The sequence below is a fragment of the Rhinopithecus roxellana genome, chromosome 3, assembly GCF_007565055.1.
Source record: "Rhinopithecus roxellana isolate Shanxi Qingling chromosome 3, ASM756505v1, whole genome shotgun sequence".
In the NCBI taxonomy this organism is placed as follows: Eukaryota; Metazoa; Chordata; class Mammalia; order Primates; family Cercopithecidae; genus Rhinopithecus; species Rhinopithecus roxellana.
The window spans coordinates 173209615-173225570 of NC_044551.1; the positions used below are offsets into that span (position 1 = coordinate 173209615).

Genomic DNA, 15956 nt, shown 5'->3' on the forward strand with positions numbered 1-15956 from the left:
AATCATGCTGGCCGGGTGCCGTGGCTCATGCCTGTAATCCCAGCACTTGGGGAGGCTAAGACGCGAGGACTGCTTGGGCTCAGGAGTTCAAGACCCAGCCTGGGCAATATAGAGGAGACCCCATCTCTACTAAAAATTAAAAAATTGGCCAGGCGTGACAGAGCACGCCTGTAGTCCCAGCTATTTTGGAGGCGGAGTTGGGAGGATCGCTTGAGCTGGGATGTCAAGGCTGCAGTGACCCATGATCATGCCATTTTACTCCAGCCCGGGTACATTTCATGGAAAGTAGGTGATGCTTCATAGTTTTATGAAGTAAGCAATACACACCCATGGAAAAAGAATCCAGATATATCAAGGTGAAAAGAGTCTTTGACTCCTGTCGCTCTTGTTTCTCCTCCCCAGAGGTAACAACTTTGACCATTTTCTGGGTATCTTTAAACTTGAGCATGCATCAGAATCACGTGGAAGCTTATTAAAACAGGTTGCTTGACACTTCAGACGTTCTGAGTCAGTAGATCTGGGTGTTGGCCTATAACTTGCATGCTTGAAAGTTCCCGGTTGTGCTGCTGCTGCTGCTGCTGATCTGGCAGGCGCACTCGAGAGCCACCCTTCTAGTGTATATGGCTATATTCGTTCCACCTCATTTTTTTCCATAAATACATATACTATTCTGCACTCTGTTTTTTTCTAAAATGGTAAACCTCAGAGATCATTCAGCATACACAGATCTAGATCTGCATAATTCCTCTTAATAGGTGCAGTGGTACTCCATGGTCTGGGCATACCATAGTTACATCAGTGTCTATTCTGGTAGGCTTTGCTGTTCCAATTTTTTTGCTACTGTGAACCGTGCTGCAGTGAGTTTCCTTTGTTATAGGTAAGATCTTTGTCTGTGTATACATAGGTATAGGAATTGCATTCTATAGATTTATGTGACTTGTCCTCCAAAGCGATTTTACCAGTTAATCCTTATACTACAGCAATATGACTGCTCTAATTTTTCTACACCCTGACCACCTTTCTGATCTTTGACAATCTGATAAGAACTTTGTCCTGTGGTTTTGCTTTGTATTTTCCTTATGAGTGAAGTTTAACATTTTACTATATTTTAAGGCCACTTTTTTTTCCTTTTTTTTTTTTTTTTTTTTTTCTGTGAATGTTCTGTTTGCCCATATTCCTATTGCATTTTGGTCTTGACTCAAGACTTATGAGTACCCATTCTGTATTCAGGGAATTAGTTCTTTTCTATCATGTGTTGCCACGTCTTTTGTTTGTGTGGAATTTACCTTGTGCGAATTTTAAGTTTTTCATGGTCAGATCTGTCAGTCTCTTATTTTACAGCTTCTGGGTTTTCTTCTTAACCTCAAAAGATCTTCCCCAATCTGAGGTTATAAAAATGTTTCCCCAATCCAAGGTTAAAAAATATTTCTCATGTGTTTCCTTTTTGGTTTCATTGTTATGTGAAATTTATTTTGGTGAAAGAAGTAGGGTAGCAATCCACATGTATTTTTTCAAATAGCTGCCTTACTTTTCTGGGTAATACTTACTGAATAACTTGTATCTATCTTTTCCCCATTAATGTGAAAAAAATCCTCATTTTATGACAAATTTTTAAGACACTATAGTGTTTTAATGGTCTTATTAATTGGACAAATTAGCAGATATACATTGTGTCCACCTCCAACTCTCAAATACTGTAATTTAGTGTTTTCACTTATGGAGAGGAAAGAATGAAGCTGATAACCTCCCTTGCTATAGCCAATCTTCTGTGATGTCTGTTTGGGCCTCTTGTGGCTCGTCTGATCCTCTTGATTCTGTAGGCTGCGAAGGTGGGTAACTGTCCCACTCAGCGGATGTCAGCATAGTGCATTTGTCTCTTTCTAATCATTGTCTTTAGTATGAGGCTTAAGATGATGAGACATGAACTCTAAGGACTGGTGGAAGATGTCGGGTTGATGCAAAGGGGATTGCGGTTTTGTCATTGCGTTTAATGCTTTTATTGCCAGTGGCAAAAACTGCAGTTCCCTTTGCACCAACCTAATAAATAATCTCACTTTATTTATGGTTAGCTTCCTCCAAATGTCTTCCCTCTTTGTAGTGGATGTAGATTGTGGAGGAACCAGTCTGTTGGCCTGGGCTGAAACTGTAGCTGGGTAAGCCCTCCCTCCCATTAGGCCTGCATTCCTCTACCTCTGCAGGTGCTGCTCTCGCCCCAAGGCTGAGGCCACCTGAACACACTTGGTTGACCAAAACGTTTCAGTGCAACTGTGACATAGTAATAATACAGAGTGTTGGTACCATCCAAAAACATACCTAAATATACATTGTCTAGTAAACTCTACCCTTAAAAGCATAATCTGATGGGCTAATTCACTGTGGAAATAGTGAAACTTACATTGAAGCATCTAACACATACCTACAAACACATTTAAAATTTTTTATCATAAAATGTAATTATGAAAAAGTCCTAAAGTGGCTGGGCGCGGTGGCTCATGCCTGTAATTCCAGCACTTTGGGAGGCCGAGGCAGGCAAATCACGAGGTCAGGAGATCGAGACTATCCTGGCTAACACGGTGAAACCCCGTCTCTACTAAAAATATGAAAAAATTAGCTGGGTGTGATTGCAGGCGCCTGTAGTCCCAGCTACTCGGGAGGCTGAGTCAGGAGAATGGCCTGAACCTGGGAGGTGGAGCTTGCAGTGAACCAAGATGGCACCACTGCACTCCAGCCTGGGCGACAGAGCGAGACTCTCAAAAAAAAAAAAAAAAATCCTAAAGTGCACATTAGTAGATTGTTTTATAAATCGTACTACTAAGTCCCAAAAGAATATCACAGAAATTGTGCATTTGAATTTTCGTTTTGACATTAAGTTTCAGTGTGAGCAATTCAGAGAGATGCTCAGTTTACTGATACCATTCTAGAAGCATCCAGTTTAGGAAGATGCTCTTAAAAGGAAGAACATTTTAAAAATCTGCTAGTTGGGCTGGGCACGGTGACTCACCTGTAATCCCAGCACTTTGGGAGGCTGAGGCAGGCAGATCACCTGAGGTCAGGAGTTCAAGACTAGCCTGACCAACATGGTGAAACCCCGTCTCTACTAAAATACAAACATTAGCTGGTCGCGGTGGCGGGCACATGTGATCCCAGCTGCTCAGGAGGCTGAAGCAGGAGAATCACTTGAACTGGGAGGTGAAGGTTGCAGTGAGCTGAGATTGCATCATTGCACTCTAGCAAGAGCGAAACTTCATCTCAAAAAAAAAAAAAAAAACCAAAAAACTGATAGTTGATTAATTATACCTTTTATAGCCACCCTAATGGTTTCCAGAGTGGAGGGGAAAACTTACAAAACTGCTCATTCCTGAAACTTCAGTCATTTGATGTGGTTTTAAATTACCCTAAATCAGTACCTATATGTACCTATTATCTTTGGCCATCTTTTCTCCCTGCCCCCATCCTGAAACAATAAAGAGTATAGTATTTTCATTGCTTGAGAGACCATGTCTGAAAAAATACATATCCATGGTTACCCTTTTGTTTTGTTTTTAATAGAGACAGGGCCTCACCATGTTGCCCAGGCTAGTCTCGAACTCCTGAGCTCAAGTGATCCACCTACCTCAGCCTCCCAAAGTGGCGGGGTTACAGGCTTGAGCCACTACACCCAGCCATGGTTACCCTTTATATATCTCAGGACCCCTCTGGAAGATAGGAGAGAGAAGCCTTCCTGAAACCTCACTGAAATTTCTTCTCCCAAAACCATGCCTAGATCCCAAGGCTATCTGGTGGCAAAAGCCATTGAGGCTGCCACAAGAAGCAGAAACAGTTTATACCAAGATGAGCTTAGAGGGGCACTTTGGAACTATGGCTAATCTGTAGCTGCCATTTTCTGACCAGATAGTGCTCATCTTTCAGTACAGTGGGTAGATGTAGTAGTGTCCATACTTGCTTGCCAGAGAGTTTCTCCTTGGAGAATAATTGCAAACTCTACCAAATCAAAGGAAGGGAAGAGCACTGTTGTGAGATGACTTGCATCTTTTTGTTTTTCACAATTTCATGAGATACATACCATTATCCCTATATCAGAGGTCAAGTGTCTTGAGTTGTGTTTGTTTTTCTGGTACCATTGTGGGGAAGAGAAGTTTTGGCTGCTAAGTACGTTTGTCACACTTGAAAGCATGAAATCAAAATCCCATGTCTATTAAATATAGAGAGATAGTAATTATTTGCTGTTATTTACAAGTTTAACTTATGAATGACAATCTTAGATAAGCAGTATTCTGGTCTGTTGCACATTGACAAAGTGTAATTAAATTCTATTTTTGATGTTAAGTACTTTGGAACTCATGGAACTCCTTAAGGCCAGTTATATTATTTAATGTATCCTTAAGAAATCCTTGGTTTATAGTAAATGAGCTGTATTTATTTTTTGAGCTGTATTTAACTTCTTTCTTGAGAAATTTGTGGTAGCAGGAGATGTGGTGATTGATAACATTGTGCAAAATAGATTTCCAAGCCAATGAAATCCCAGCTTAAAACTTGAATCTGCTGAAACTAAAATGAGCTACTCAGATACTGGCTCTAAGCACAGGCATCTAATTGACCTTGAATTTGAATCCTGGTCCTCCCTCTTGCGAGCTATATGTAAGGTCCTTAATCTTTCTAGGTCTCAATTTTCTCATCTGCACATTGAGGATAATAATACCTAATTCATAGGGCCATAAGAATAAATCATGCATTTAAAGAACTACCTAACCCATAGCAAGCACATGATAATATGGTAGCTGTCATCAATAACATTACAGTACAGTTGGGTAGAGAGGGTCATAAGTCCCATCCCAAAAAATATTTTTAAATTATTCAAGGCATCAAAAAATTAAAATTATGCAAGGGCATGTAATAATTATTTTACCGGGCCAGGCACGATGGCTCACGCCTGTAATCCCAGCACTTTGGAAGGCCAAGGCAGGTGAGTCACGAGGTCAGGAGTTTGAGACCAACCTGGCTAATATGGTAAAACCCCGTCTCTACTGAAAATACGAAAATTAGCCGAGCATGGTGGCGTGTACCTGTAGTCCCAGCTACTCGGGAGGCTGAGGCAGGGAGAATCACTTGAGCCTGGGAGGCAGAGGTTGCAGCGAGCCGAGATTGCGCCACTGCACTCCAGCCTGGGTGACAGAGCGAGACTTGGTCTCAAAAAATAATTATTATTATTTTACCCTAGTAAATTTGGTACACTTGTTTAAGTACTTAACTCAGAATCATTAAGATTCTAAGAAGAACATAGCCTCCATATCCTTAAATGTCAACTACTGTGTGGTTGGAGCACTTCACCATTGGCTAATTTGAAATCTCAGTCACCTACGTGGCCTTAGCCTAGGAAGTAGGAGACTATTGGACCACTAATGACCAGGAAAGCTGCACCTTTTTTCACCTACCTGGCTCCAGTATGTTGTGTTAGCAATTAGTTGAATACAGAGGAAGCTATTGATCAGGGTTGATCTGAAAAGCAGCAGCAGAATTGAGACATGTCAACAAAATGAAAGTGGTTATTCCACATTACATTATTGTGAGTTCTGTGTGAGGTCAAGAGGTTATTAAAATTCAGAACTTGGCTGGGCACAGTGCTCACACCTGTAATCCCAGCACTTTGGGAGGCTAAGGTGGGTGGATAACTTGAGGTCAGGAATTTGAGACCAGCCTGGGCAACATGGTGAAACCCCATCTCTACTAAAAATACAAAAAATTAGCTGGGTATGGTGGTAATCCCAGCTACTCGGGAGACTGAGACATGAGAATCACTTGAACCCAGGAGGCAGAGGTTGCAGTGAGCCCAGATCATGCCACTGCACTATAACCTGGGCGATACAGCAAGACTGTGTCTCAAAAAAAAAAAAAAAAAAACATTATAAAGATACCCACTTTGATGCTCTGAATTTATTTTTAGACATGTTAACAGTCTTCATCAATGTTCATGTTCTGTACTTTCAGATCCCATGTTTTTCCAAGAGATTCTTTCGGCTTACATCTACTTGATGTGACATTTTCTTTTTGAGTAGAGACTTCTCGTTCTCTCTCCTTTTTCTGTCTCCTTTTTCTTTCTCCTCTGTTTTCTGCCTCCTCTGTAATTTGTCAATGTAGATGATTGTATACAACTTAAATTCCTGATAATTAAGAAGCTTTGGGTTGGGGGGGGGGAAGAAAAATTATTTCAGGAAAAACTTGATACTTTGTTTCAGATGATAGCAGGATTGTATTCATTTTTATTTTTAAAACTTGGAAAATTAAAGACACTTGGTAATTGGGACATAATTGTAGTCTGATTGTAGTCGAGTACCCAGGAATAGTCTATTGTAGATGCTAAAGGAACAAGGGTCACCTTTTTTTTTGAGACGGAATCTCTCTCTGTCGCCCAGGTTGGAGTGCAGTGGTGCTCTCTCGGCTCACTGCAACCTCCGCCTCCCAGGTTCAAGCGATTCCCCTGCCTCAGCCTCCTGAGTAGCTGGGATTACAGATGCACACCACCACACCTGGCTAATTTTTGTATTTTTAGTAGAGATGGGGTTTCACCATGTTGGTCAGGCTGGTCTCGAACTCCTGACCTCATGACCCGCCCGCCTCAGCCTCCCAAAGTGCTCGGATTACAGGCGTAAACCACTGCACCCGGCCTCTTTTTTTTTTTTTTTTTTTTGAGACGGGGTCTCACTTGGTCACCCAAGCTGGAGTGCAGTGGTGTGATCTTAGTTCACTGCAACCTCCGCCTCCCTGGTTCAAGCAATTCTCCCATCTCAGCCTCCTGAGTAACTGGGCTTACAAGCATGTGCCACTATGCCTGGCTAATTACGTTTTTAGTAGAGACAGGGTTTCACCATGTTGGCCAGGCTGATCTCGAACTCCTGGCCTCAAGTGATCCGCCCACCCCAGCCTCCCAAAGTGTTGGGATTACAGTCATGAGCCATGGTGCCCAGCACAAAGGTCACTTTCTTCTATTAGGTTGGTACAAAAGGCAAAAGTAATTGCGGCTTTTGCCATTACTTTTCTTTTCTTTTTTTTTTTGACACGGAGTCTTGCTCTGACGCCCAGGCTGGAGTGCAGTGGTGCCATCTCGGCTCACTGCAAGCTCTGCCTTCCAGGTTCACACCATTCTCCTGCCTCAGCCTCCCGAGAAGCTGGGACTACAGGCGCCCGCCACCATGCCCAGTTAATTTTTTTGTATTTTTAGTAGAGACGGAGTTTCACCATGTTAGCCAGGATGGTCTCGATTTCCTGACCTCGTGATCCACCGGCCTCGGCCTCCCAAAGTGCTGGGATTACAGGCGTGAGCCACCACGCCCGGCCCCAGCCTGCCAGCTTTCAATGGCAAAAACCGCAATTACTTTTTTCACCGACCTTTACCATGTCAAGTCCAGAGGTTTCAGGCTGGCATCTAATGTTGTTCACAGTGTGATCATTGTTTTCAACCTTAGCTGCCACTTGTTTCCCCAATGTGGATTTCCTCTTTAAATAGGCAGAATTAACTCTCTTCACCATAGCTTTCTCTTAGGATTTCTTTTTTTGAGACAGGATCTCATTATGCTGCCCAGGCTGGCCTGGAACTCCTGGGCTCAGGCGATCCTCCCTTCTCAGCCTCCCAAGGAGCTGTGACTACAGGTGTACACCACAGTACCCAGCCCTTAGGATTATGCTCAGCTGCTCTCATTCATCATATAATCTCTTCCTGTTTAATTCAAATCTACAAACTCTTCCCCCAACACCAAACGACTACCATGTTATTAAATTTCCTCTAAAGTATAATTTTGTATCCATATTATATGATGTAGCATTTTTTGTTTGTTTGTTTGTTTGTTTGTTGAGACGGAGTCTCCCTGTGTCCCCCAGGCTAGAGTGCAGTGATGTGATCACGACTCACTGCAACCTCCACCTCCCAGATTCAAGCGATTCTTCTGCCTCAGCCTCCCGAGTAGCTGGGATTACAGGCGCCTGCCACCACGCCGGGCTAATTTTTGTTGTTGTTGTTGTTTTTAAGTCGGAGTTTCCCTCTTGTTGCCCAGGCTGGAGTACAATGCAATGGCATGATCTTGGCTCACCGCAACCTCCACCTCCCGGGTTCAAGCGATTCTCCTGCCTCAGCCTCCTAAGTATCTGGGATTACAGGCATGTGCCACCACACCCAGCTAATTTTGTATTTTTAGTAGGGATGGGGTTTCTCCCTATTGGTCAGGCTGGTCTCAAACTCCTGGCCTCAGGTGATCCGCCCACCTCAGCCTCCCAATTCTGGGATTAGAGGCGTAAGCCACCGCGCCCAGCCAATTTTTGTATTTTTGTGTTTTTAGTAGAGACAGGGTTTCACAATGTTGGCCAGGCTAGTCTCAAACTCCTGTCCTCAGGTGATCTTCCCGCTTCCGCCTCCCAAAGTCCTGGGATTATAGGCTGAGCCCCTGAGCCTGGCCATGATAGAGCAGTTAGTCCACCCTTTCTCTTCAAGGGCCCATAAGTCTCTTAAGTTTTTTTCTGATCCTAGTGCCAAGCAATATGCTTATTTGACTAGGTTTTTCCCGCCCTCCTCCTCTCCCATCTGTATGTAGTAAGACATTTTTCTCTGCTTATGGAAGGAAAGAGGCTGCCACACAGATGCCACATTTTGGATCTGTACTTACATTGTCACCTGTAACGTCAAAGTCATGGAAGAGATCTTTGAGTTCCTGTTTGTGAATATTGAAGAGAAATCTGTACATTCCAAAGTTTTTTGCACCAATTCTCAGATCCCCTTTCAGGTCAAGCAAGTCAAAGACAGGCCGGGAATGACGATACATAAACTGCCCTTCCAAATGGTTCTATTGCGAGAGAAATAGGTGAGATGAGCAACAGGGTTGTCGATGCTGCTTTCTAAACTTGTTTCCTCAAGACGTATCTTCACCAGCCCCTTCCCTAGAGAGCTAAAAGCAAAAGAGAAAATCAGAAGCTCAGGGCTGAAAGGGTTCTATCATCGATGCAGGAAGTCTCACTTCAGCGTCTGCATTCGAAAGGAACTTGAATTCTGCCACCTGTAATGATCAATTCTGCTAGACAGAAGTCGGGTTACCATAATGCATTTCCTTACGTTCAGTGAAAGTCTTGTAAAACATCATGGCATGGGTGATAAAATGATGACCTCCTTCCCTCAAAAAAACGGGAACTGAGGCCGGGTGCGGTGGCTCACACCTATAATCCCAGCACTTCAGGAGGCTCGAGGCGGGCAGATCACTTGAGGTCAGGACTTTGAGACCAGCCTGGCCAACATGGTGAAACCCCATCTCTACTAAAAATACAAAAAATTAGCCAGGTGTGGGGGTGTGCACCTGTAGTCCCAGCTACTTGATCTATTGAACCCAGATGGTGGAGGTTGCAGTGAGCCGAGATCGCGCCACTGAACTCCAGCCTGGGCCAGATCGAGACTCAGTCTCAAAAAAAAAGGAACTGGGTAAGTACATACTGGAAATGTATATATGGTAAGAAAAGACCTCCGAAGGAGTGAGGCATTCAAGCTAGCTGGTGATTCTCTGAAAATCACCAGCTAGAGCGAGTGAGGAAAGGAATGCCAAGAAGGGATGCGATGGGCCACATCTGTCCTCTATGAGGAGGGGCAGAGTAGGAGGGCGGCCAAGAGGCTGGGGCTGCAGCAGGGAGAGGCTGTTGAAAAACCTGAATCATTCGGGAACCAAAACTCATTTTCCCCACCACCCATCTTCCTCTTTTTAGTGAAAGGAAGAAAACATGTACTCCTAATTCAGTGTTCCCATTAGCAAGAGGGTGGCAGCAGCTGTGCGGTTACTTGCCTGGTGGGCCAGCAGCATACACACCAGCATGTAGAACTGCTCAAAGCCGATCTCGCCCATAGCGTTCCAGTCCAGCATGTCAAACACAATGTTGATCTGTGCCTTTTTCAAGTCAGTCACATGATGAAGGAAGTGATAGAACAGCACATCTGTTAAGGTGGACAGGTGAGGAGATGTGTTATTTGAATATAGCTCCAAAATGCTAAACAGCTAGAAGCCACATAAACGGTAGTGATGTTGGAAGCTTGTTGATCTAGGAAGAATGATGGTAACATTTTGTTTCTGGCTTTGCCACTGTACTTTCTACAATTCCTCAAACCTTCATTGCCCTTGAGCTTGTGGAAAAGCACTGGACCTGGAGTTGTGGAGAATGAGATCGTGGACAGGGCTTGGCTCCTGCCCGCAGCTCACACTGCATGGAGCAGACAGATGTGCACACAGCACTAATAAAAGGCAAAGTGCTAACATACAAAACGGGCACAGAGTGCTCCTCATGTATGAAAGGGAGAGCTTAATTCTCACTGGGGACTGAGAACACTTTCTTGGAGATGCTGACATTTTTCCTGAGCCTTTCCCTTGAGGAATAAAAAAATCATTCCCCCTCAGCCAGGCGCGGTGGCTCATGCCTGTAATCCCAGCACTTTGGGAGGCCAAGGCAGGTGAATCACGAGGTCAGGAGTTCGAGACCAGCCTAGCCAATATGGGGAAACCCTGTCTCCATTAAAAATACAAAAATTAGCCAGGCGTGGTAGCACGCACCTGTAGTACCAGCTACTCAGAAGGCTGAGGCAGAAGAATTGCTTGAACCCAGGAGGCAGAGGTTGCAGTGAGCCGAGATTGTGCTACCGCACTCCAGTCTGGGCAACAGAGCAAGACTCTGTCTCAAAAACAACAATAAAAGTCATTCCCCATCTATAAACGCCTTGATATGCCTCATGCTTGTATAAAGCAAATGCATTTGGCTGTAGGGGGAAGAGAACAAACCTTATTTACCACCTTATGTGTTAGGCACTTTATTTATTTTTTATTTATTTTTTGGCTGGAGTGCAATGGCACATTCATAGCTCACTGCAGCCTCATCCTCCCAGGCTCAAATGATCCTCCCACCCCAGCCTCCCAAGTAGCTGGGACCACAGGTGCATGCCACCATGTCCAGGTAATTTTTTAATTTTTTGTAGACATGGGGTCTCCTTATGTTGCCCAGACTGGTCTCGAACTCCTGGGCTCAAGCAATCCACCTGCCTCTGCCTCCCAAACTGCTAAGATTATATTTATATAAAATAATATATATATAAAATAATATATATGTGTGTGTGTAAGCCAGTGCACCCAGCCATGTTAGGCACTTTAAATGCCACATTTCACTAAATCCTGATAACCCTACAGAGAAAGTGGCATCATACTGAGAGGTGAAGCCAACTGGACTTCCTGAGTTGAGTGGGGGACTTGGAGAACTTTTCTGTCTTACAAGAGGATTGTAAAAACACACCAATCAGCACTCTGTGTCTAGCTAAAGGATTGTAAATGCACCAATCAACATTGGGTAAAAAAACAACAATGAGCGCTGTATGTCTAGCTAAAGGATTGTAAATACACCAATCAGCACTCTGTAAAAATGCACCAATCAGCACTCTGTGTCTAGCTAAAGGATTGTAAATGCACCAATCAACACTCTGTAAAATGGACAAATCAGCACTCCGTAAAATGGACCAATCAGCACTCTGTAAAATGGACCAATCAGAACTGTAAAATGGACCAATCAGCAGGATGTGGGCAGGGACAAATAACAGAATAAAAACTGGCCACCCCAGCCAGCAGTGGCAACCCACTTGGGTCCCCTTCCACGCTATGGGAGCTTTGTTCTTTTGCTCTTCACAATAAATCTTGCTGCTGCTTACTCTTTGGGTCTGTGCCACCTTTGAGAGCTGTAACATTCACTGCGAGCATCTGCAGCTTCATTCTTGAAGTCAGGGAGACCACTTGCACCCACCAGAAGGAACCAACTCCAGACACAATACCCTTTATAGTAAGTCTCAAATATCAATTAGTGTGTATTAGCATTTCTCATACTGTAATGGGGATACACTTGGGGGATATTGTAAAACTACAGATTCTGATTGAATAAATCTGGCATGGAACTTGAGACTGCCCATTTCTCCAAGCTCCTAGGTGATGTGGCTGCGGCTAATGTGAGGACCACACATTGAGCAGCAAAGGTGTGCCTCATGCTGGGCGCAGTGGCTCCTGCCTGCAATCCTAGCACTTTGGAAGGCTGAGGCGGGCGGATTACCTGAGGTCGGGAGGAGATCAGCCTGACCTCATGGAGAAAACCCGTCTCTACTAAAAATACAAAATTACCCAGGCATGGTGGCGCATGCCTGTAATCCCAGCTACTCGGGAGGCTGAGGCAGGAGAATTGTTTGAACCCGGGAGGCAGAAGTTGTGGTGAGCCAAGGTTGTGCCATTGCACTCCAGCCTAGACGACAAAAGTGAAACTTTGTTTCCAAGGAAAAAAAAAAAAAGTTATGCTTCACGTAGTAAGTGGCAGAGCTGGGATTCGAGTGTGGATTTGCCTGACCGTGGTGTTTTTCCCATGGTGAAGCTCTTTCTGCATTAGTTAATGCATATTTAATCATACATTCAGAAGAAAAAATACTGAAAAACTCTTTAAAAACTGGAAAGTTTTTTGTTTTCTTTTTTGTTGTTTTCATTTACAAGATCTTGTTGCATTACCAAGTACATAGAAGTTTTTTGCCTGCCATTCTACTCATTAATCATGAATAAAAGATGAAAAAAACAAACATGGCAATACACTTAAACAGTGGTGTGTGGCTGTCTACAGTTGTATGTACAAATTACAGTAACAAGGGATTTTTACATTTATCTGCATGTGTTTCCCCTTACTCACTAATTACAGAAACTATCTCCTGCATAAGAAATGGCTCCATTGGCCAGGCGCGGTGGCTCACACCTGTAATCCCAACACTTTGGGAGGCCGAGGCAGGAGGATCACCTGAGGTCAGGAGTTTGAGACCAGCCTGACCAACATGGAGAAACCCCATCTCTACTAAAAATACAAAATTAGCCAGATGTGGTGCCACATGCCTGTAATCCCAGCTACTCAGGAGGCTGAGGCAGGAGAATCGCTGGAACCCAAGAGGCAGAGGTTGCAGTGAGCCAAGAGCGCGCCATCGCACCCCAACCTGAGCAACAAGAGTGAAACTCCATCTCAAAAAAAAAAAAAGGCCAGGCACGGTGGCTCACGCCTGTAATCCCACCACTTTGGGAGGCCAAGGCAGGTGGATCACGAGGTCAGAAGATCGAGACCATCCTGGCTAACACGGTGAAACCCCGTCCCTACTAAAAATGCAAAAAATTAGCCCGGCATGGTGGCGGTCGCCTGTAGTCCCAGCTACTCAGAGGCTGAGGCAGGAGAATGGTGGGAACCCGGGGGGCGGAGCTTGCAGTAAGCCAAGATCACGCCTAGGCGACAGAGCGAGACTGGGTCTCAAAAAAAAAAAAAAAAGTCTCCACTGAATACGTAAAACATATCTGTGTAATGTGGAGTCCCAACTGCAGCCAGCTAAAGGCAGAGCAAATCAGGAGTCACAATACAATGTCATGATTTGGGGGCTTCTGACCGCCTCTTGATGTTCCTTCTCCACACCTCCCTGGATATGAGCACCTGGAAACAACACACCACATGTATACACAGTGATGTTTGTGTAGTTGCTCCTTGAGAAATGTTTCCAGGTGCAACTTAGTGACTACTTAACAAAGAGTGATTTGAGGCTCACGCCTGTAATCCCAGCACTTTGGGTGGCTGCAGTGGGCGGATCACTTGAGGTCAAGAGTTCAAGACTAGCCTGGCCAACATAGTGAAACCCCGCCCGTCTTTACTAAAAATACAGAAATTAGCTGGAGTGGTGGTGCACAGCTGTAGTCCCAGCTACTCAGGAAGCTGAGGCAGGAGAATCGTTTGAACCTGGGAGGTGGAGGCTGCAATGAGCCAAGATTGGGCCAGTGCACTCCATCCTGGGTGACAGAGCAAGACTCCATCCCAAATAAATAAATAAATAAAGACTGTTTTGAAACCGGCGGACTCTGGCTCACCCAAGTCTCCAAGGCCTTAAGTCATTCTCCCACAGGAAGGCAAACATTAAGGCTGTGCCTTCCCCCTTCCAGGTCACTCTCCAGTCCCTCTGTGACCAGAAGACATGAGCATGGCGTTACCTCCTGGGTGTTGTATCAGCAGGGAGTGATCTGGTTACCAGGGAGCTTAGACTCCTCAAGTATCCCAGCAAGACTCAGCGTGGGCTTTGCAGGCAGAGAGCCCAGCATTTCCATCTCAGCCTTTTATTTACAGTTAGGTCCCCTGCAGCTGCCTTATCTAGGGCAGGGTTATTGCGAAGATTTGGCAACGCACTGTATGTAGATCTCTATGTAAAGAGAAAAAGAAGGTGTCCTCTTTTTATTGTTTTTAAAAATTGAATGAGCTCCTTAAAATCATGACTGAGGAACCCCTTACTCACAAATGACATTTCTCTCTCTGAGGTCAGAACGAGTGAATGGATAGGATACCTTATTTATACTCAGTCCTAAAAATAACCTAAAGTGTTTTAATTGGACGTCTATTAGTGTGTGAACTCAACAAGCACGGCTGAGATCTGCAGTTTTTTTTTTTTTTGTTTTTTTTTTTTTTTTTGGTCATTCACAAGTACCAGTGAGTAGAAGGGACCCTGCAGCTCATCAGATTCAAACGTCACCATGACAGATAAGAAGAGTCTTGCTGAGGGGTCTCCAGAGTTAGTGCCTGAGCGGGGCTCAGCTCCCAAGAATAATAATTAGAATAATAACAAACACTTATTAAGTCCTTACGATGCATCAGACACTGTGCTAAGCATTTGCCATACATTATCTCATTATCTTTTTTTTTTTCCAACTATGAGATGGACTCCATTATGAGAAGCCTCACCTCTAGATGAGGAAAATGAGACTTAGAGAGGGTGATGTTGTATTATCCACATCACCAAGGAATAATGGGTGTGGAGCCAGGATTCCACCAGAGTCTGCAATTTTCTCCTCCCAGCTGAACTGTCCCCAATGTCAATTCTGAGTTGGCAACTTCTCTCTGTGCTTCAACTAGAAGATAAAATATTTACTAACAGGCCAGGTGCAGTAGCTCACACCTGTAATCCCAGCACTTAGGGAGGCCGAGGCAGGAGGATCTCCTGATGTCAGGAGTTCGAGACCAGCCTGGCCAACATGGTGAAACCCCGTCTCTACTAAAAATACGAAAAATTAGCCGGCCGTGGTGGCAGACACCTGTAATTCCAGCTACTCAGGAGGCTGAGGCAGGAGAATCGCTTGAACCCTGGAGTCGGAGATTGCAGTGAGCCGAGATTGCGCCACTGCACTCCAGCCTAGGTAACAGAGCAAGACTCCATCTCAAAAAAAAAAAGTACTAACAAAATAGTTTCTGGCTCTGCAAGTTTTCCTGCACATTAGCTAAAACCCAGGTAAGGACCCAGAGGAGACATGTCTGAAAGTACTGACCATTCAAGGTGTTCTTGCCGTGCACATCCAGAATGTGAAAATATTCCGCCAAAGCCTTCACGTTTCTCACGGATAATAAACAGTATATTTTGTCCAGATAGAGGTACCACAGAAACGATCCTTGCTTCAGTCTCATCTTCGGACTCTGTAAACTGAAGGCTCTGGCAACCAGAAATAGAATACAGAATCCTGCCTCAGAAGTAGAATGTTGGATAGGGTGTGTGAGATCTGGCAGCAGTAAAGGTAAACACGTCAGAGGAAACAGTCAAAAATTAAAATTGCTGCTGCTTAATTTTTCCAGCTATGCTATAGATAGATATCTGTTGTCCGAAACCTCTTGGTAATGTGATTATCCTCGTGTCACTAAAATACAATCAGTTCTGAAAGAGATCCACAGGCTGTTCAGAAACGAATGAGAGAATGTGCTGCATAGGAAAACTGCTACACAGCCCAAGTGGTTTTCAGAACATTTATAGCCTAAATCATTTATTAGAAACAAGAAAACTTGAAAAACACATGGAAAAGTACTAAAAGAGCCTAGAATAACTACAGTATAACAATGCCAAACAGAAAAAGTTTTCTTTCTTTTTT

General features: G+C 44.2%; 1 protein-coding gene across 1 annotated transcript; it reads right to left on the minus strand.

The window, feature by feature from the left end:
* Positions 1-6022: 6022 nt before the first annotated feature.
* On the minus strand, positions 6023-15501 carry EFCAB9 (EF-hand calcium binding domain 9). The gene is given in 5 exon segments (XM_010373317.2): positions 6023-6061; positions 6063-6173; positions 8652-8828; positions 9810-9958; positions 15366-15501. Coding segments are annotated over 5 exon segments (612 nt in total).
* Positions 15502-15956: the final 455 nt, after the last annotated feature.